Source organism: Notolepis coatsorum, assembly GCF_963971535.1.
Source record: "Notolepis coatsorum genome assembly, chromosome: 20".
NCBI classification, from domain to species: Eukaryota; Metazoa; Chordata; class Actinopteri; order Aulopiformes; family Paralepididae; genus Notolepis; species Notolepis coatsorum.
Window position 1 is genome coordinate 36046800 of NC_140184.1, and position 19503 is coordinate 36066302.

The 19503-nt window shown below is 42.0% G+C and overlaps 1 protein-coding gene across 1 annotated transcript in view; it reads left to right on the forward strand.

Moving 5' to 3' along the window:
• csnk1g1 (casein kinase 1, gamma 1) overlaps positions 1-19255 on the forward strand; it is an 83476-nt gene extending 64221 nt beyond the window's left edge. Inside the window, exons 12-13 of the mRNA XM_084337730.1 lie at positions 11182-11285; positions 19049-19255. Of these exons, the coding sequence (XP_084193856.1) occupies positions 11182-11285; positions 19049-19103 (159 nt within the window). The 3' untranslated portion in view covers positions 19104-19255. The remainder of the gene's footprint in view (positions 1-11181; positions 11286-19048) is intronic.
• Positions 19256-19503: the final 248 nt, after the last annotated feature.

The following is a 19503-nucleotide window of genomic DNA, read 5'->3' on the forward strand; positions in this document are numbered from 1 at the left end:
GCTTTCCCGCCTCCATTCCAATGAAACGAAAGTAAGCGGCGCCTCGACTCCACCTCTCTACAACAAGCACGTGGAGATTATCTGTGTTGAAAACAACAAGGACATGTGCAGCAGACATGTCGACGAAGAAGTCATCAGACGTGTGGTTACACTTTAAAATATGCAAAGACAATGCCCAAAAAGCCGAGTGCCAGATATGCCAGAAGAAAATGGCATATCACAACTCTACAACAACTTTGTCAAATCACCTAAAAAACTTAAGTATCGTTGTACACGACGGCGACGCCACACAAAACATTAAGGCTATGCCTATGCTGCTATGACTCATGTGTTACCAAGTTGGCTAATTTAATTGTAATCATCTGCTTTTGTAGGTGCATTGTCTGATATAATTATAAATTATAAATTAAATATAATATTGTTTGCTTGATAGACGAAGGTTGCAACATAATATGTAATGTCATGTCGTTGGCTGTGAGAGCAGCCCCACTGAACCCAGGCAGCGCAGCCGAGTGAAACCTTGTTGGCTGCGTCACAGTCACGAAAGGGGCTACTTAATTAATTAATCCAATCCACTTTATTTATAGAGCACATTTAAAAACAACAAAGTTTACCAAAGTGCTGTACAAGTCCCACAACATAGGTTAAAAAAAAAAAAGTATAATTCATTTTTTATTTTATTTTTTTGAAGCTTCGAATTAAAATCGAAGCTCGGCCCCGAAGCTTCTATTGCCAAAAAAAGCTTTGAAGGTCAGCCCGACTAATTTCTGCCCATCTCCTCTGCGACACTCGAGACCGAACAAAGGTACATACTAGAAATATGCTTTTCCAAATTCCAATCTCTATATATATGTAACGGAGGTACCGCGAGTATATCCACAGTCACGATGGACTTCAAGTGTTGTGAAGTGACTGTGGCACATAGCGGTACTGCAAGTAAACTCACTCCCCTTAACACATTGAATGCCCATCGAATGCCCATCACGAGATTTTTTTTATTAGCGATCTGAATTCATATTTCATCAACAGTCTACCGTTGGTAATCCTGCCCCGCCAGGTGCTCAGATGTGAAAAAAGCGCCCCTATCGTCTTCCAGATGGTAAAGAAAAATGGATGAGAAAAAAAAACTCCGGAATCCACATTTTACTTCTCACGCATGTAACCGGAGCCGATCAGATTCATTCTGGACCCTCAGCACAGCGTGTAATATGTGTTTTACAGTATACGCGTGGGATCAATAAAAGGATAGATTTTTGGAATGGCGATCAGGAATTGGAATAATCCATTTGGATACCATCTGATCTCAGGTAAGGAATCTATTTGACCAGTCTCAGACCCGTTTTCACGGAGATATAAGTTTTTCCCCTATAATGTGATATGGCTGTTTGACTGTAAGATCGATCAGGAACTGAGAGAATCGATTTTCAGCGCGCGGCACCAGCGTGCACACGTACACATATACTATCGATAATCTAGCGTTTATTTGAAAACTATTCATAAATAGGCCGAAAAATGACCGTTCTAGAATATTACATTACAGGGCGATTATCATGGAATCTTTTATTTTTCCGTGAAAACTAGGGCTTTTCAAAATGCTATAAATGGAAATGAACCGATAAAAAAACAATCCGCTTCGACAATGTTGACTGGAAATGAGTCATTGATAATGCGACGGGCGGATTAGACACATAGCCATAATTTAAAACATAGATTAGGCGATATTAATGCTAACATTGCAGTGGATGGTGGGCATTCAAGCACTAAATGTGCGCCCCCTGCTGGGCACTGAAAGTGTTAAAAGGCATACGGACACATTACCAAGAAGTGAATTCACCTCTTGGTATAGCGGTCTGTAATCGTGCTCGCTGTGTGGCTGACCCAGGTTCGACTCCCACTCAGGGCATGTCAAAATAAGACCGGTGACACGTGGGGCCCTGGGTGAGTGAGTTTAGGGGGCGTGAGTGTAACGGAGGTACCGCGAGTATATCCACAGTCACAATTAGGGATGGGTACCGAATTCTGTACTTTTGTGGCACCGAACCGAAACACGTCGGTACTACAGAGTATCGAATCAAGTGAGAAACCGAATTTTTTTTTTTTTTTTTTTTTTACTTTTTTCTTTTCATGTCAACGTTCACACGCACAATATATGCTTACCTAGGATTTGACTTGATTCAACAACAAAGCAGTCGGAGCAATGACAAGCCAAAAACTGTCGAAATTGTAGTTATTTGAAGTTTTTTTTTTTACGACTGAGGTAGGTACATTTAATTTCTTGAGAATAAAGTACCGAAAAAAGGTACCGTTGGGTACCGGTATCGATTCACAGGTACCGGTACCGGTATCGGTTCAAATGTGAAAGGTACCCATCCCTAGTCACAATGGACTTCAAGTGTTGTGAAATGACTGTGGCACGTAGCAGTACTGCAAATAAACTCACTCCCCCTTAAAAGGCATACAGACACATTACCAGGAAGTGAATTCATGTAAATGGTTGCAATTTGGGAGTGGCAAAGAGGGAATCGAGCAGTGATAAGAGAGAGGGATGTATAGATTGTTAAAGGAATGGTTTGGATTTCTGGACATTGAAATACTATAGTAAACCTAGAAGCCATATTTGAGACTGACATGACATCCCCTTTGAATTCGACACCCTATACCTAGGAAACATCCCCTTCGGAAAATGGGATTTTAATGATAAGAAATTGATTATGATGCTTCTGATAGCAAGCAAGAAAGCTATCACAAGAAGATGGTTAAAACCAGAGGCACCCACATTAGACTATTGGATAGATGTAATTCATGATATATACATAATGGAAAACATGTCATTTTCAATTAGAATCCAACTAGAAAAATTCTACCGGCTCTGGATGGAATATGTCAAGCATGAAAGGTCAGACTTTAGTTGAAATGTTAAAAGAATAGACGAGAAAGGTACTTTTTGCACTATAACCTAGGAATTATATACCGTAATTTCTGACTATAAGCCGGACCTTTTTTCGAATTTTTCGACCCTGCGGCTTATATAACGGTGCATCTAATCTATGGCAATTAGTCCTGTGGTCGCAGTTTTGGCCGGGCTCCAAGCGAGCTGAGAAGCTATAGACTGGGAGCAAACGACAGAAACTGGGTCACGAAACCAAAACATGTCCACACTAGGCTTGCTGAGGGGGGGGGGGGGGGGGCAGGGAGCCGCAGCTGATTGGCTAAAGAGCCGCAGGTTGCCGACCCCTGGCCTAGGCCCATTACAACTCTGATCAGCTTATTCTGTGACACCTGTAGATTGTTCTTTAATGAAGTTGACAGTCCCCCAAACCAGGCTGCACTAGCATAATCAAAATGACACTGCACCAGGCTGTTGGCTAGTAGTCTAAGGCTTTCCCTGTCAAGTAGATTGGCCTTTCTAGCCAAAAACCTGGTGCAGGCATATACCTTACCCAGTACCTGTAAGCCCCCCCCCCAGACTGTCATCCAGCATACAGCCCAGGTACTTCACTGCTTTTCTTGCTGCTATAACCTCTGACCCTAATTCTACCTTGAGTTCAGGAGCCTTTTTTAATCTGGCCTTAGATCCGAACAAAATAGACTCTGTTTTGCCTAAGTGAAGTGAGAGCCTATTTTCAGACAGCCATTTGTTAACCTTAGAGTTCCTCTCCAAGCATTATTTGGAGTGTACTCAGATCCTTATGGGAGATGAGCAAAGCTGAATCATCTGCAAATAAGAATAAATTACAAGAACATACATCTCTCATATCATTAAGTACAATAAAAATAGCAATGGTCCTAAAACACTTCCTTGCGGCACCCCACAAACTATTGGTTTGGCACTCGACCAAAATCCATTGACCTCTACCCTCTGGTCCCTGTCTGTCAGATATGAGGCAATCCACTTTACAGCTATATCATTCAGTCCCAGAGCTTTTAGGCGAGTCAATATATGGTTTAACCCCAAAAAAATTTATACAAAAGGTTTTTCAATGGATTCTGGTAGTATTGGGCGTGCTAAATAACATACTAAAAGTCGACAAATCGACCCCTCCGAAAGCCGTCATTTCCAAGATGGCGTCCCAGATGGCGCCGGGGCGATTAAAATGGCTATCTCAAATTAAGAAAATGGTGCAAATGATTTCTCAACTGATTCTGGTACCTCTGGGCATGCTCACTAACATACTAAAAATCTAGGAAAATACACCTTCCAGAAAGGCTTCATTTTCAAGATGGCGTCCAAAATTGCGGCTGGCCAAGCTTAAAATGGCTATATATATGTCTATATAAATGATTTTGTCATTTGATTCTGGTACCCCAAGTACCCCTAGACATACTTAGGAACATACTAAAGTTTTAGGGAAATACACCTTCCGAAGAGGCTTAATTTTCAAAATGGTGTCCAAAATGACGACTGGGAGCTTAGAATGCCTGTATCTCAAATGGGAAAACATTTCTAAAGGATTTATAAACTGATTCTGGCACCTATATACATTAATAACGAGCAAAATATCTAGCTAAATATATCTGCTAGGAATGCATCATTTGCATCATCAAAATGGCTGCCTGTAGCTTATTTTGGCTAAAATTAAAATTGGTTATTATATTCAACCTAGAAAGCTGGCTTTGGTGTTGAACACAAAATAAATGACCCACTTATTGTGGTCTTTAGGCCTACTCATCATCATCTTCAGGATCCTCTGGGAGAAACTTGTTATGTGGATTGTCACATTCATGAAGTTGACATGGTCCACAGACAGTAGTACAAGGTAGTCCATATTTTCTGCATGAGCAGCGAAGTGTCTTGCAGGCAGTGGTACAGTTACAATGAATGACCTTCAAGAGACTGTCTGGAGCAGCATTCATTGTTGACATGAGTGGGACAAATCTATTGTCCTGCAGTTTCCAGCCCCAGTCTAGAGCATATATACCATCTGTTCCCATCCAGACCATGACCTGGTAGTATGCTCTACGACAGTGGAATTTGGTAGCAGATTCAGTTGGTGGTAGACGTTCAGGCGTTACCGTTGATGAAGCTGAGACAACCTTCTTGCTGAAAATGTTATATCTCATTTTTGCAAGCGAATCTGTGCACTTTCCACCAAAAAAGACAGCCATTGCTTGGCACCCAAGGTCATCGATCACATCTGTTGTCTGGTTTGGTACAGTGAATGCATTGGCACAAGCCTGAAGGACAGGATCCCCTTTTACAAGTTTTTGGAATGCTGTCTTTTTGCCAACTCCGAAGATCCGGGAAGTTGTGTCACAGCCAGTCACAGCATGGATGAACAGCAACTGAGAACACACATCCTGTCCGAGTACTTCTTTCAAATGGTTTATGGCGTACACTTTAAAACTGCCATCAGCTTTCGACTTGTCTGATCTGAAATAAAGGCCCTTGCTATCTCTCTGTGCATAGTAAAGAAGTAAGACGAGGAGATCAGTATCTTCTCCAATCAGCGTCGTGGTGTGAAGAAGAGATGATCCCACTGCGGCCCTTACTATGTCTACATCAGCATCTCCAAGTGAATTGACCACAGTGCAATCCCGTTCTTTCAGTTCATCACTTATCATGTGGATCAGTTTCTGTTTATTCAGATCTCTTGACAGGAACTCCTCCTTCTTACCTGAGAACTCTGTCTCAGCAGTGAAGTTGACAATGGGATGAATATTGTTTCCTCTTCTTTGATGTGTGTTGTCTTTAATGGATGGCCCATCCTCATAGCCATCAAACACAATGGTTGTAGCTGAGCCATAATGTTGGATGGTGAAGTCTGCATATGACTGTGCAATTTTACCATAGCTTTGTCCGTGCTTCCATTGTATTCGGTGAAGGAGTGAACCACCATCAAGAACATAATGCTCCGTTTCTGGTACAGAATCTAGGATTGCATCACTTGCATAATCACAGATCGCGTGCGCTAGTTGTGGTTTATCAGCTTTGCGGAAGACGTTTCCGGCTTCAAAGAGGGCAGGAGGGAAAGGACTGAGTTCGTAACGCATAACCTCCTCCAATGACAGCTCTCCATTTTGGGAGACAATAAGGAAACGTTGAAAAAGAAGTGCAGAATCAATGATTCGATCAGGAGCAACCTTGATAGACTATTTTTGTCCAAGGGTTATGGCTTTATCCTTTCTACTAAATGAAAATGTGAATGCCGGCTGTCCGATCATTTTGTGCATGATGTTGCGTCCAACAGAGTCATAATCATGCACGTTCACTCCATCCTCAGCGACAACACCTGTAACAACATTCCTTAAAGAAGAGTCTGGAGAGAAAGGTGAACATATAGCAAGTTTTGAAGTGATCTTCTCCAGGTCAGCAGCATCCCTTTTCATCCTTGCCTCTGTTGAATCCTTGTGCTGTTCTGATGTTGTGTATGTCTGGTTTGAGAACTACTGCATTGCGGTGTTATACTCTGATGTTATGCCCTTTGACATTGTCCAAAGGGATCTCTGATTGTCGGTCATTCCACTTCCATGTGTCATCCCTCGTGTAGTCTTCAATGACCTCATCAATGTTGTTTCGATTACAAGATCTGAGCTGAGGCCTGCCCATGATTGGCTGCTGCGACGGATAACATGAAAACCCTTTTCAAATTGTCTGAAGACATCTGGGTGGTTGATGTGAAGCTGACTCATCTCTTGGACATAAAAGTGTGCCGATTTCAAGTAATTGTAATGCCCAGCCGCAGCGAATATCGGCATGCATTCAGAAACAGCGCGTAGGTGCAAAAGCCAGGAACCTGTGCGATCTGCTGTTATCAGTGACCTAGCAACTTCTAACATGTGTTGGTAATTTAGCCACAACTGACTAGTTTTGGATCTAGCACACAGTTCCATCTTCCTTTTTCCCAGCTCTTCATTTATTGTAATGAGGGTCTCTGATGTGAACACTGTTTTCAATGGCATTTCACCCTTAACTATTGAGGTATACATTGCTTCAGACTGTTCAACCATTGCTGCAAATTCATGACTATCATCTACCATTTCTGATATTATCATGCGGTTAAGATATTTGTCAACCAGAAGATGGCCACGGAATGCTCTCTGAACTGATTTGCCTGTCATCATATGGGCTACTGAGTTCTCCCCATAGACTACCCCTAGAATGTCCTTAAGTCCTGTACCGTCCATCAGTGTACCAATTGCTCCTAGCAAATTCATAAATGTGTGAAATCCTCCTAGGAGCAGGACATAGGACTTGAGGTGACTGCACTGTGGTGAATCTAGGATTATCTCTGCTGCTTTCCAATATAGGGGTTGGTCAAATGTAACTACTGGGGCAAGGTGGTGTTTGGATGCCAGACCACAAATGAACTCCAGTGTTGACAGAATGCATGTTTTGTCTCCGGAGTACATGTCTATCATTGGTAAGTATCTCACTGAAGACTGCCCTGGATGTTCATCTCCCTTATGAATAATGTGCATCATCCCCTGCCAACCAGGTGCAGGCTGTTTGAAATTGAACGATAACTCCCAAAGCAGATCAACCATCTTGTTACATTCTGCGAGTCTTGGAAGTTCTTTAAATGTGGTGTCTCTGCAAAAGTGTTTGGCAAAGTGATAATCTATTATCACAACTTTTGACCTCTGCACAAGATTCAGTTCATTAATTCTGAACCTCGGAATCCTTTGGTCTGTCTTCTGTCCTGGTGTCAAGGCAGCTATCATGCCCATCAGATGAATTTTTTTTTTTTTAATTTTTACAATTCCCGCACTCACTTTTTCTCTGCTTTTATTGTCGTCAACGTTTCGGCTATTCAGCCTTCATCAGGACAGTGGCATCCCATGAAATGTCCCTTTCCCATCAATTGTTAGAATATTATGATCTACATCAGTGGTCACCAACCCATCGATCTTGATCGACTGGTCGATCTTTGAGACTGTCCCTGTAGATCTTTCCATGATTTTTTTTTTTTTTTTTTTTTTTTTTTTTTTAGATCTTACCCTGAGAGTCCACATTACAGTTCTACTTTTGTTTTGATGTGAAAAGTGATGCTGCACTTAGCACTGACTGAGAAAGTACACATACAGTTCTACTTTTGTTTTGATGTGAAAATGTTGCTGCACTTAGCACTGACCGCACTTAGCACTGACTGAGAAAGTACACATTACAGTTCTACGTTTGTTTTGATGTGAAAAGTGATGCTGCACTTAGCACTGACTGAGAAAGTACACATTACAGTTCTACTTTATAAAATGCTAATTGTAAATATGTTTTTGTCAATGTTAATAATATGAGAAAGTCCACATTACAGTTCTACTTTTGTTTTGATGTGAAAAGTGATGCTGCATAAGATGACTGCACTTAGCACTGACTGAGAAAGTACATAATAGTTCTACTTTGATGTTTTAATGTTGGACCAAAGCATTGCATGTAATTAGAATACAGGCAAATAAAAGTAATTTAGTTTAAAGTACAATCTTGGCTGTCTTTTTCTTTCAACGCTTCAATAGGTAGATCTTGCCTTCACCAAAATAAAAAGTGATCTTGGGCTTAAAAGGTTGGTGACCACTGATCTACATTGTCTGCAGCAAATAAGACGGTCGTGTTCAACACATCAATATCCTTACCAAGCATGTTTGGTGCAGTACAATTTGCAGCATTCATTTCAAACCTCTGCAGTTCAGAATAGGAAGAGCAGAATCCCATCTTATTCAGCATATCTACAATGAACCGACACCGGTTTAAGTGGTGCATTTGCACTGCTAGGCCAATTTGCAAAGGGGCAAGGACAGCTCGTGGTCGGACTGCCTGTATGATTGCGTGGCCAATACTAGCAATTTTCTGCTCTGTCTCTTTACCGACAAACAAAGCTTTTAACACAATGTAGAGTGATTGTGGAATATAATCAAGGGCATTCTGTAGTTTTAGTGTCTCTGTAGTCGGGTACTCATTAACAGGTGGAACATTAGTCATTATGTCACTTTTTATGAGTTTTGCAGCTGTTTCAAGTAAGTGTCTCTTCTCAGACTCTTCATCACTGTTTTGTTTTGTGTTGTTATAGTAGGATCTGAGTGTCTGATGTTTTCTCTCTTATTGTAACAATACAATCCAAGCCATCTCCTTCTGCAATAAATATGCTATTTGCATATCGTTGCATCAGCAATGTTTTTAGGTATTGATTACTATATGGGATGGAATCGGCCTTAGACAAATACTCTTGCATTTTACACCTAAGTGCAGAAACGGTCAGCTGTCCATCATCATTCGTTTCAAAGTAAGCACACATTTTTGAGAAGGCTTGTTCTTGGTCCTCATTCTTTGGCCTTCCAGACTTTCTCCGCTTTGGATTACAATCAGGCTGAAATTCCATGGGAACATCACGGTCACACCGGAAATGTGTGCTACAAGCATTATGATACACACAGTCTGCAGCATGTAGATAGTATTCAATTCTACCTTTGACTTTGAATGACCACTCATCATTTCGTTTATCACAGCTTTGCAATATAGACTTTGCAAAGTTGTCTGTTTTCACGTAACTGTAGTCGGCACGTCCTTCATGAACATTTGTGCCGCAGAAAAGGAAATCAGTTTGGCTATTGAATAGAGCTTCAGACTGCCTAGTACTAGTCCTTTTATTAGTGGTACTTGATTCACCGCTCTGTTTCCTCTGTAAATGTAAATCAATATCTCGGCTATGTATGTACATTTTGCGGCATTCTGAATGTACTTTCATGCCAGCAGTCACATGAACAGTGTCACCTCTTTTAACACTAGCTTTATTGATCCCATCAGCACCTTTCTGACGAATCTCAACAAAATCACTTCCATCTTCCAATTTACAAATGGGACAGATCTGGGCACTGAATTCACTCATCACTTTAGAAATCAGATAATGGTCAAAAAGAAAGATTCAACTATGCTAGCTTGAGAGCTGGAGAGTGCAAACACCTCTGGCAAAGACTAGGATGAAACTGGGGCTTAAATAACACTGCCAGGCCAGACACGCCCAGGCATGCCCAAACACAGGACTAGGTCAGAAAAGAAAAAGAAACTGATTCAGAAAAAGAAGGCTTCAACTATGGTAGTTTGGGAGCTGGAGAGTGCAAACACCTCTAACTATAACGACTATAATGGTCAAAAAGAAGGCTTCAACTATGCTAGCTTGAGAGCTGAGAGTGCAAACACCTCTGTCAAAGACTAGAATGAAACTGGGGCTTAAATAACACTGCCAGGTCAGACACGCCCAGACATGCCCAAACACAGGACCAGTTTGGACGCCATCTTGAAAATGATGCCTTTCCGGAAGGTGTATTTTCCTAGATTTTTAGTATGTTCACAAGCATGTCTAGAGGTACCAGAATCAAGTGAAAAATCATAGTTATATATTTTTTTCTATTGAGATATATAGCCATTTTAAGCTTGGTCTGCCGCCATTTTGGACGCCATCTTGAAAATTAAGCCTTTCTGGAAGGTGTATTTTCCTAGATTTTTAGTATGTTAGTGAACATGCCCAGAGGTACCAGAATAAGTTGAGAAATCCTTTGCACCATATTCCCAATTTGAGATATAGCCATTTTAATATCTCCACCGCCATCTGGGACGCCATCTTGGAAATGGCGGCTTTCGGGTGGGTCGATTTTGGTCGACTTTTAGTATGTTATTTAGCACGCCCAATACTATCGGAATCCATCGAAAAAAAAATTTTTTGGGTTAAGTGCTTTTTTTTCATAGATTGACTCGCCTATTTCAGTTTATTAAGCAGTAGACCATGATTTACTGTGTCAAAGGCTTTTTGAAGATCAAGTAGGACCATTCCACACAGTTTCCCTTCATCCATGTCCTTTCTAATAAAATCAGTTGGATAAAGGAGGCATGAGTCTGTAGAATATGACTTCCTAAACCCTGATTGGAATTCATATAGAAGGTTTTCCTTGCCAACATATTCTGATATCTGCTCGTGCACCACTCTTTCTAAAATCTTGGACGTGACACTCAAAATGGATACTGGCTTGTAATTACCAGGCTCAGAGCTATTCCCTTTTTTGTACAAGGGAATGATCTTTGCATGTTTAGTACCACTTGGTACAATGCCTTGCTCCAGGGAGAGGTTAATAAGATGTGCAACACAGGGAGCTATTTCCTGTGCCCCATCTCTTAAAAATGTTGCAACAATAACAATAATGTATCTATGGATTTAAACAAAATGTCATTGTCTGATGGAATTCTTCTGTGTGCCACAGGTGGTCAGCTCAACCAATGGGGAGCTGAATACAGATGACCCTCTGGCAGCCCACTCCAACGCACCAATCACAGCTCAGGCAGAGGTGGAAGTTGATGAGGCCAAGTATGAATCATCTCGCTCTCTTGGTCTCTCCCCCTCCCCCCACCCTTTGCTATAGCAGTTCTCCTCCTGCCCTCTTCCTCTTATGTACTTGTCCCCAGGGTTCGAAATTAACGGGGGCTTGGGGCAAAATGCCCTCAAAAATGGACCAAATGCCCTCAAATCAGTTAACAGTTGACAAATTATATATATATATATACAGGGAACAAAATAAGCTCCCGCAAAGCGCCAATGGCGGGCAGATTTGAACAAAATAAAGGACAGTCGCCTTTTTTGCAGCCCTCAATCTCTCCTTGCGCGTCAATCTCTCCTTGTTTACACTGCTTGCACTGTAACGTTAGGCTAAGCTAACGTTAGGTTAATAACGTTAATGGGTTATAAATATGTGGAACCATATGGAAGGAGTAAGCCGGCCGCTAAAAAGAAAACCCACCGCGGCTTTCTCAGACAAAGGATGAGTGGGACCACCTGACAAAAGAAAGTTTCCAGAGCAGTGGATGTTTGAAGATAGTTTCAAGAGACTGGCTAGGCTACAGTATGATGCGGGGGCTGTAGGCAGTGGTGAGTTGTTAACTTGTTCTGTGTGCCGCAAGTATGTCAAAAAGAAACGGAAACAACACGTTTGTCATTGTCGTGTTACTTCACAGTACAAATACGTGAGTCCTCTGCTGTGGTTGTGACGAGTATCCTTTATTAGCTTAACTCCGTAGAAACATCACACAGGTGTATCTCTATCGCCCCTCCCGTACCTGCCCTGTGACCCTGAGTACGGTGGCCTGTACGCCTAAATATTAAAGGCAACCAACTTGTGTCTAGCCACGCCCAACTTGCGTCTAGCCGCGCCGACGCAGCAGCAGAGCGGAGCGGCATCTCCGCTCTGTCGCGGCAGCATTATGTAGCAGTAATCCCCCCTTTTTTAACATCGAAAACTAGCTCAACTGCTGTGGATCCTGTGGTCCGTTGGTGACAAGTTCGATTCCCTTCAATTATTTTTTTTTTTTTTTAACATGCATTCTTTCGCCGGTTAAGTTTAGGCATGTTAACTTTAAGCATTGTTTCGGAGTTGGTTAAGGTTAAGGTTAGGCATTGTTTCGGAGTTGGTTAAGGTTAGAAGGTTTAAGTTTAGGCGCTGTTAAGGAGCTGGTTAAGGTTAGAGTTTGTCTTAGAGAATGGCAATAGACAGCCTATTTCCGCGCTGCAGCTCTCTCGCGCTGCCGCGGTCACATGGGCGTAGTGGCCAATCAGAGAAACGCTAAACACAAGTTTGTTGCCTAAAATATTCACGCGGCCTGTACACTCTGTCGTATAACACAAACGCACACACATTAACATACCACCACAGTCATCGGTAGTAAATCAATGAGATTGTGGACTCTGATGAGGACATGATTGAGGAGGTTTAAGTTAGGTTTACAAAACCTTCACATTTTATTATGTTCTGTTAAAACCTGCAAAGAGGCTAGAGTGAGGAGTCTGATGATTAGGTTAGGTTACATTAGGGTACAATTTAAGCTTAAGATTGACTTGTATTGATTAATCAATCATCAATCAATATATTAAAATAATTTGCTTAAAATGTTTCTCTGGCCTCTTATTTAAGTGTGTATTCTTTATCTACTTGAACGTAATACCTTATCTACCTGAAATGTACTGACATTTTTAATATATATGCGGCACGGCGGCTACGTGGCGTAGTGGGCAAGGCGCTCGCCACGAATGACTGAGACGCTGGGCTTGCCTGTTCGAGCCCAGCGCTCCACATTGCTTTCAGTTTAGCTGGCCGTCCGTACTAATACACATTGGCCGTATTAGGGGGTGGGAAACTGATGGGTGGGGATCGGGCGTTGTGGACAGCGACTCCTACAGGTCGGTTGGTGCACCTGCGCAGTAGAATCAGGAAGTGTCGGGGGCAGCGTGAGCCTCCCACGCGTTACTCCTCGCCACTGAGAGATCGAGCTGCGCAGGTGAAAAGATGCGACTACTGTTACCTCAAGTACCGGAGGGGACTTGTGCTATGTATGACTTAGTCCACATTGCAGCCGGCTTGTGGGAGGCAAGAAACGGCGTTCGTGACAGGGGAGGGTTGAATTGGATGATACGAAATTGGGATGGGAGAGGACGCGTCTATTCTTTCCCCAATACATTTCCAGTTCCAATTTCGCCTTCTGCGATCTAATTGGCCACTGACGTACACTAGTTCTGCCCCCCCCCCCCCCGGTATGACGCCAGGCGGGCGTCGAAATAATGTGTGGAGAGTGAGCCTCAACGCGCGAGCGCACACACGCACTTTGAAATGAATCATTCCAGCAAAGTAGGCTTCTATTATTCGAATTACTGTTTTAATGGGTATCACAGTAGTAAGTCCTACTGTAGAACATGACATATTAGCATGACATCTGATTTATTAATGCCAATACTAAAGATTAGGGACAAACGCAATTGGCACAAGTGTAAATCATGGATTAGTCACTCAGTTTTAACATCCGACGTAGCTCACCTCGTTAGTCTGCTGGCTGTGAATCCTATGGTCACAAGTTCAAATCATTCTTGGTTCAATTATTTTTATTTTACGTTTAATTAATTTATCCACTCTGGTTGGATGGTATGTATATGTATGTATTGTGCTGTATAATGACAATACATTTTGAATCGAATCTCATTTTGAGTCAAGTCGGATGTTAAAACTGAGTGACTAATCCATGATTTACACTTGTGCCAATTGCGTTTGTCCCTAATCTTTAGTATTGGCATTAATAAATCAGATGTCATGCTAATATGTCATGTTCTACAGTAGGACTTACTACTGTGATACCCATTAAAACAGTAATTCGAATAATAGAAGCCTACTTTGCTGGAATGATTCATTTCAAAGTGCGTGTGTGCGCTCGCGCATTGAGGCTCGCTCTCCACGCATTATTTCTACGCCCGCCTGGCATCATACCGGGGGGGGGGGGGGGGGGGGGGGGGGCAGAACTAGCGTACGTCAGTGGCCAATCAGATCGCAGAAGGCGAACGCGGAACTGGAAATGTATTGGGGAAAGAATAGACGCGTCCTGGTGGTGCAAAGCACTGTATTTCTTTACAGTCTTCGTCCCACCGACAAAAACATCCACGCAAACTGCTCCTTGCACACTACCAGCCAGGCAGAAGGCGAACGCGGAACTGGAAATGTATTGGGGGAAAGAATAGACACCACCAGGACAGCCGCAGCCACAAAATGAGGTCATTAATTGAGTTGTATTTTTTAAATGATAAGTATGTTTAATAACCTTTTTCATCATAAAAGTTCAGTGCCCCCGAAATACAAAAAAGCCCCCGAAAATCAATTAAGGGTGGCAAAAGAAATCCCTGGGAAAGAAACTTAATTTCTAACCCTGCTTGTCCCTATTTCAATCCCTCTATTAATTGACCCATCTCTGTTTCCTCAATCACAACTGTTGCTTCCAGAGAATGGTCAATTAGGTATAGCATTTATAGTTTTCAGTACCTATCCTCATACAAGTTTGTATGCATGTCTATTTAATAAGTCTCGTCTTTTAATTTACCACATAGCAGTTACAACAGCAAAAAAAGTAAATACCCATTAATGTTTGCCTAGCCAGCCCTCCCTGTTCGTCTTTACACCTGATAAAACGAGCCTTAGATAAATACCTTGTCTACTGGTGTCCATCACTCCCTCCTGCTCTCCTCATATCTCCTGGAGATTCATTCACTTTTATCTGTGCCTTTCTATTCCTGCCTTGATGATGAGGCCTGCCTCCTGTTTCCTTTTGATATGATGATTGGTGTATCAACTGGCAGGCTCTTTGATATATCATAAAGCAAGTCGATGGTGTGCGTGTGTGTGTGGGGGTGGGGGGGGGCAGTAAATGCAGATAACGTATCCTACACTATGCAGTTAATGTTTGACATACAGAGGGAAGACATTTTCCATAGCAATATGTTGTTAAACATATCGGACCATCAAACAATCTAAATGCACATTTTTGTTTGAATGCACATTTTCAAACCTAAAAGCCTAGGTCCACATTGTGAATCTGGTTTTCCATGTAAGCAAGGCCTCCTGTAGTACAGGATTTACATGCATCACTATATATGCATATTCAAATGTTTTTACTTGATTTATGTTGACTTTGCTTTAATTTAAGTCTTAAAGATCCCCTCCAGAATGTTTTTCGAACTGTTAAAAAGAAGAAAAAGATAAATCCACCGTATTGTTCAGTAAACTACTGAAAATGTCTTTGCAGCATCCCTACACTTTTACCCTCACTGAGAATGCAAGGATCTATGAATATGCTAATTTAAACAAGCACCCATTGATATTTAACAGGAATTCCAGTCTGCAGCTTATATTTTTTATGTATGTCAATCTAATAATAATAATAATTTATAATTAATTGCATTTATATAGCGCTTTTCTAGACCCTCAAAGTGCTTTACAATGTAGGGTGGAAATTGCCTCCTTCACCACCACTGGTAGCACCCAACCTTGGGCTATGCAGGCTCAATGGCTACCATACAATGGCACCCGGCACACATCACACCCAGGGTTCGAAATTAACGGGGGCTCGGGGCAAAATGCCCTTGAAAATGGACAAAATGCCCTCGAAAATCAGTTAAGGGGGGCAGAAAATGCCCCCGACAGTTTACTAATTATATATATAATTATATATATGATCTACAGTGCGAGCATTTCCCTTGTATTTGCCCCTAATAATATGTGTGTGTGCGCGACCCGGAAAAATCATTTACTCGAGACGCGTGACGATTACAAAACAGCTCCGCTGTTAATAATAGTCTCACATTACACAAGGCGCATAAACGTCCAATCACAGTAGCGCCCGAAAACAAAGTCACGGTACCGGCTTAGGCAAGTTATACATTCAGAATCAGACAACGCAAAAAAATCAGCCAGCCATGAAGCCCATTCATTTTTATTTTGAGCAAAAGAGAGACGAGGAGAAAGAGGAATCCGGCTGACATGGTTTTTTGAAGTGATATTCGCACGTGTTTTTGCGGGTCCAGTCCCCACGGTATGTTGACAGAATTCGCAAAACACCTTATCGACTGAAGCATAAAAGTCATTAGGATACTGCTCTGCTCTGAATTTAGGGCTTAGTGCGGAATTTCTTCCGACGTTAACGTTAACGACGCACCGAAGCAGCTAGACGCTTGGACATTTCTCCGTGTTGTGTGTAACACGCAGCGGTCCCCGCCTCCCTAGCTCCTTGCAACAAACGTTCCACCCAAAAACGGAATTTCTATTTCATAATGAATTAAATAATTGTATAAAGAATTTTCAATGTTCTGTCATCTAATAATATATTCCATTACCTTTCCTATCTGTATCAAAGTCAAAATGTTGGTATCATAACAACACTACAACATACAAAAGCAGCTTGACAACCGATATCCTTTGCGTTTGATTGATTGAAAACTTTATTAACAGATTGCCAAATGGGTACAATACAGTACAGCTCAATACACACAATTGTTAAGGGGATGCAGACCAGAGAAAGACTTTCGTGTTGTTTACATCAGGGTCCCCCATTTTCAATTCATAGTGTGCACACGCACAGTATAATATGCATGTGATAAATAGTTAATAAACTCTGTTACTTGAACAATTTTCACTGTGCTCCTAAATTTCTTTGTGTGCTCCTACATTTTTATTTAGATTTTATTTATTAACATTTTATTTAGGAGCACATGTGCTCCTTGGGAAAAAGGTTAGCGTAGAGCCCTATATATGGAGACATTAACATTACATTATCAAACATAGGGACGAAGACTGTAAAAAAAAAGTGTCAACAATGTTTTATAATCCTTATGTTAATTTTCATCATAAAAATTCAGTGCCCCCGAAATACAAAAAAAAAACCCGAAAATCAATTAAGGGGGGCAAAAAAAGCCCTTGAAAAAAAAAATGTTAATTTCTAACCCTGCACTACACAATGGCTGAACGGCTCAGGAGACAGGGATTGATATCAGTCAATTAAGGGGAAGGGATGATTAGGTGGCCTTGATGTCTGATACCTGATTGGGACATTGGGGAACCCCCTACTCTTTACGATGGGCGTCCTGGGTTCTTTAACAGCGTCTCATCTGAAGGATGGCACTCGCAGCTGTACAGTGTCCCTATCACTGTAACGGGCATTGTTACTGACGAGTCCAGAGGACAGAGTGCCCCCTGCTGGACAACAACGCCACTTTCCGACAGCAGCCTTGACCGGCGCTCGAACCGGTGATCTTCCGATCATGAGTCCGGCACTCTACTCATGTAGCCACGCTGCCGGAAAAAGGTGTCGAGTTACTGTATCTACTGATCTACTAGTCAGTGCAGTCAACAAACACCTTCTAACAGGTCGGACCTTTAGCTCAGCCGGTTAGTGTGGCTGCCTGTGGATTCTACGGCCCCAGGTTCAAATCCACTCCGTTTCATTACCATATTGCCTGTGATATGTTCTAACTATTAGTGACATCACACATGCAACACAGATTTCAGGGAATTACAGAGAAGCTCTCCCTCTCCAGGGGAGGAATGTGGAAAAGGTGCTCTGGTTCTGCACAAATAACAATCTGTATAGTCAAGCCATGCCTCCAAGAGGAGTTAACCATAGAAAAACATAACCGTTCCTAAATCCAGCCCACACCATCTCTGAGAATTCTACGAGTTGCTGTAGTAGAATATTTTCTCTTTAAAAGACCTGTCCTCTGTGTCCACCTGTCTCCCCGGTTGGGGGGTGTGTGCATGTATGTGTGGCATGAGGCTAGTTCCATCATCTTAGTCTTGTTGTATTAATCTATCTTTTCTCTTTACACTCTTCCTTCTCTTTTCTGTAGCTGCGTGAAAATGCTCAACTTGTGGTGAGTCCCTCTCTGCTAGTCCACATCATACTCATGGGCCAGGGAGTGGACCAGCCTAGACTGGGCCCAGTATATGGACCCCAGATTGTGCCCAAATCTGCCCATTTAAAAGGCTCAGACTTAACATCTATAGTTTACCATGACTGCAGCTTTTCATGTAGGCTAATGTCTAAAGGCTGATGGCGTTTGTGTCATGAACATGTAACACCCTGCTGTGTTTTGAGCAAAACTGCACTTGAGACTCCTTGTGCTGCAGAGATTATGTCATCTTTGAGACACGGGAAGTAACGATAGAAGTTGGCTAACTTGTGCCTATTGGGTATCTGATATAAAAGGAATATAAATTTGACAATAAATTCAAATCGGAGGATATATAATGGCGCTATTTAGGTTTTGCTGCATGTTACACCAGTAATATCTCTTATTGATGATGTAATCTGAAATTAGCCAATCACTGTCCTGTGTCTCAGTCTATGGCTGTTTTCCCATCTCTGTTTTTTTCTCTGAACACTCAAACGCACCATGCTCTGTCTGCACTAGGCGATATCCATCCATAAAAACATACTTTAAAAAAACGAAAGTTCACTGCCGAAGTCTTTAGTCAAGCCCTCTCTGAAGCTGTTGTGTGCAATCACTATTGATGATGATGATGAAGGTGGAAGAGATGAATGAGCACATCAACATATCATCCCTCTGGTCCTTGGTGCTGCTCTTTAACCTTCTAACCACTAACTTTTCACCTGGTAGTATTATGATGAAATATTTAGTGTTGATGTGAAAGGCTCGAGTTGTGACGTGTGATAACCTGATAACCTGCAAGTGATTTCATTTATCATCCCTCCTTTTCATCTTTGCACCGTCTGGTCCGTACTTTGGTTTAACCTTTTTTTCGTCCACAGGTGCTGCTGCTTTTTCAAGCGGAAACGGAACAAGAACACGCCGCGACACAAATGAGTTCACGCCAGTCTGAAACGTTCCAAGCATCGATTCTGGCTGATTACTGTGATTCCAGAAATCAATGAGCTCCTGTTCTGAAGAAGAAGAAAAGTGTGACACCCAAAAGATCTTGATTGAAGTATTCACTGGGGGATCAGTCATACTGGTTGTTGTACACAGAATTCATGTGCGTTTCGATGGGAGTCCCATTACTTTTTCTTTCTCCTCCCCTCCATGATCCTGGGGAATATTTAGAAGAGGCCTGTTGGCCTGATTGAGCTCCTCTGTGTTGGGATTCAGCAGCGAAAGATGGGGATTTTTTTTTTTTTTTTATTATTATAATTTAAGAGGCACTTGGGTAGCAGTTGCACTTCTTTTTGCTGTTCTCCTTTTTGCCATCTCTTTTGTTCCCATTTCT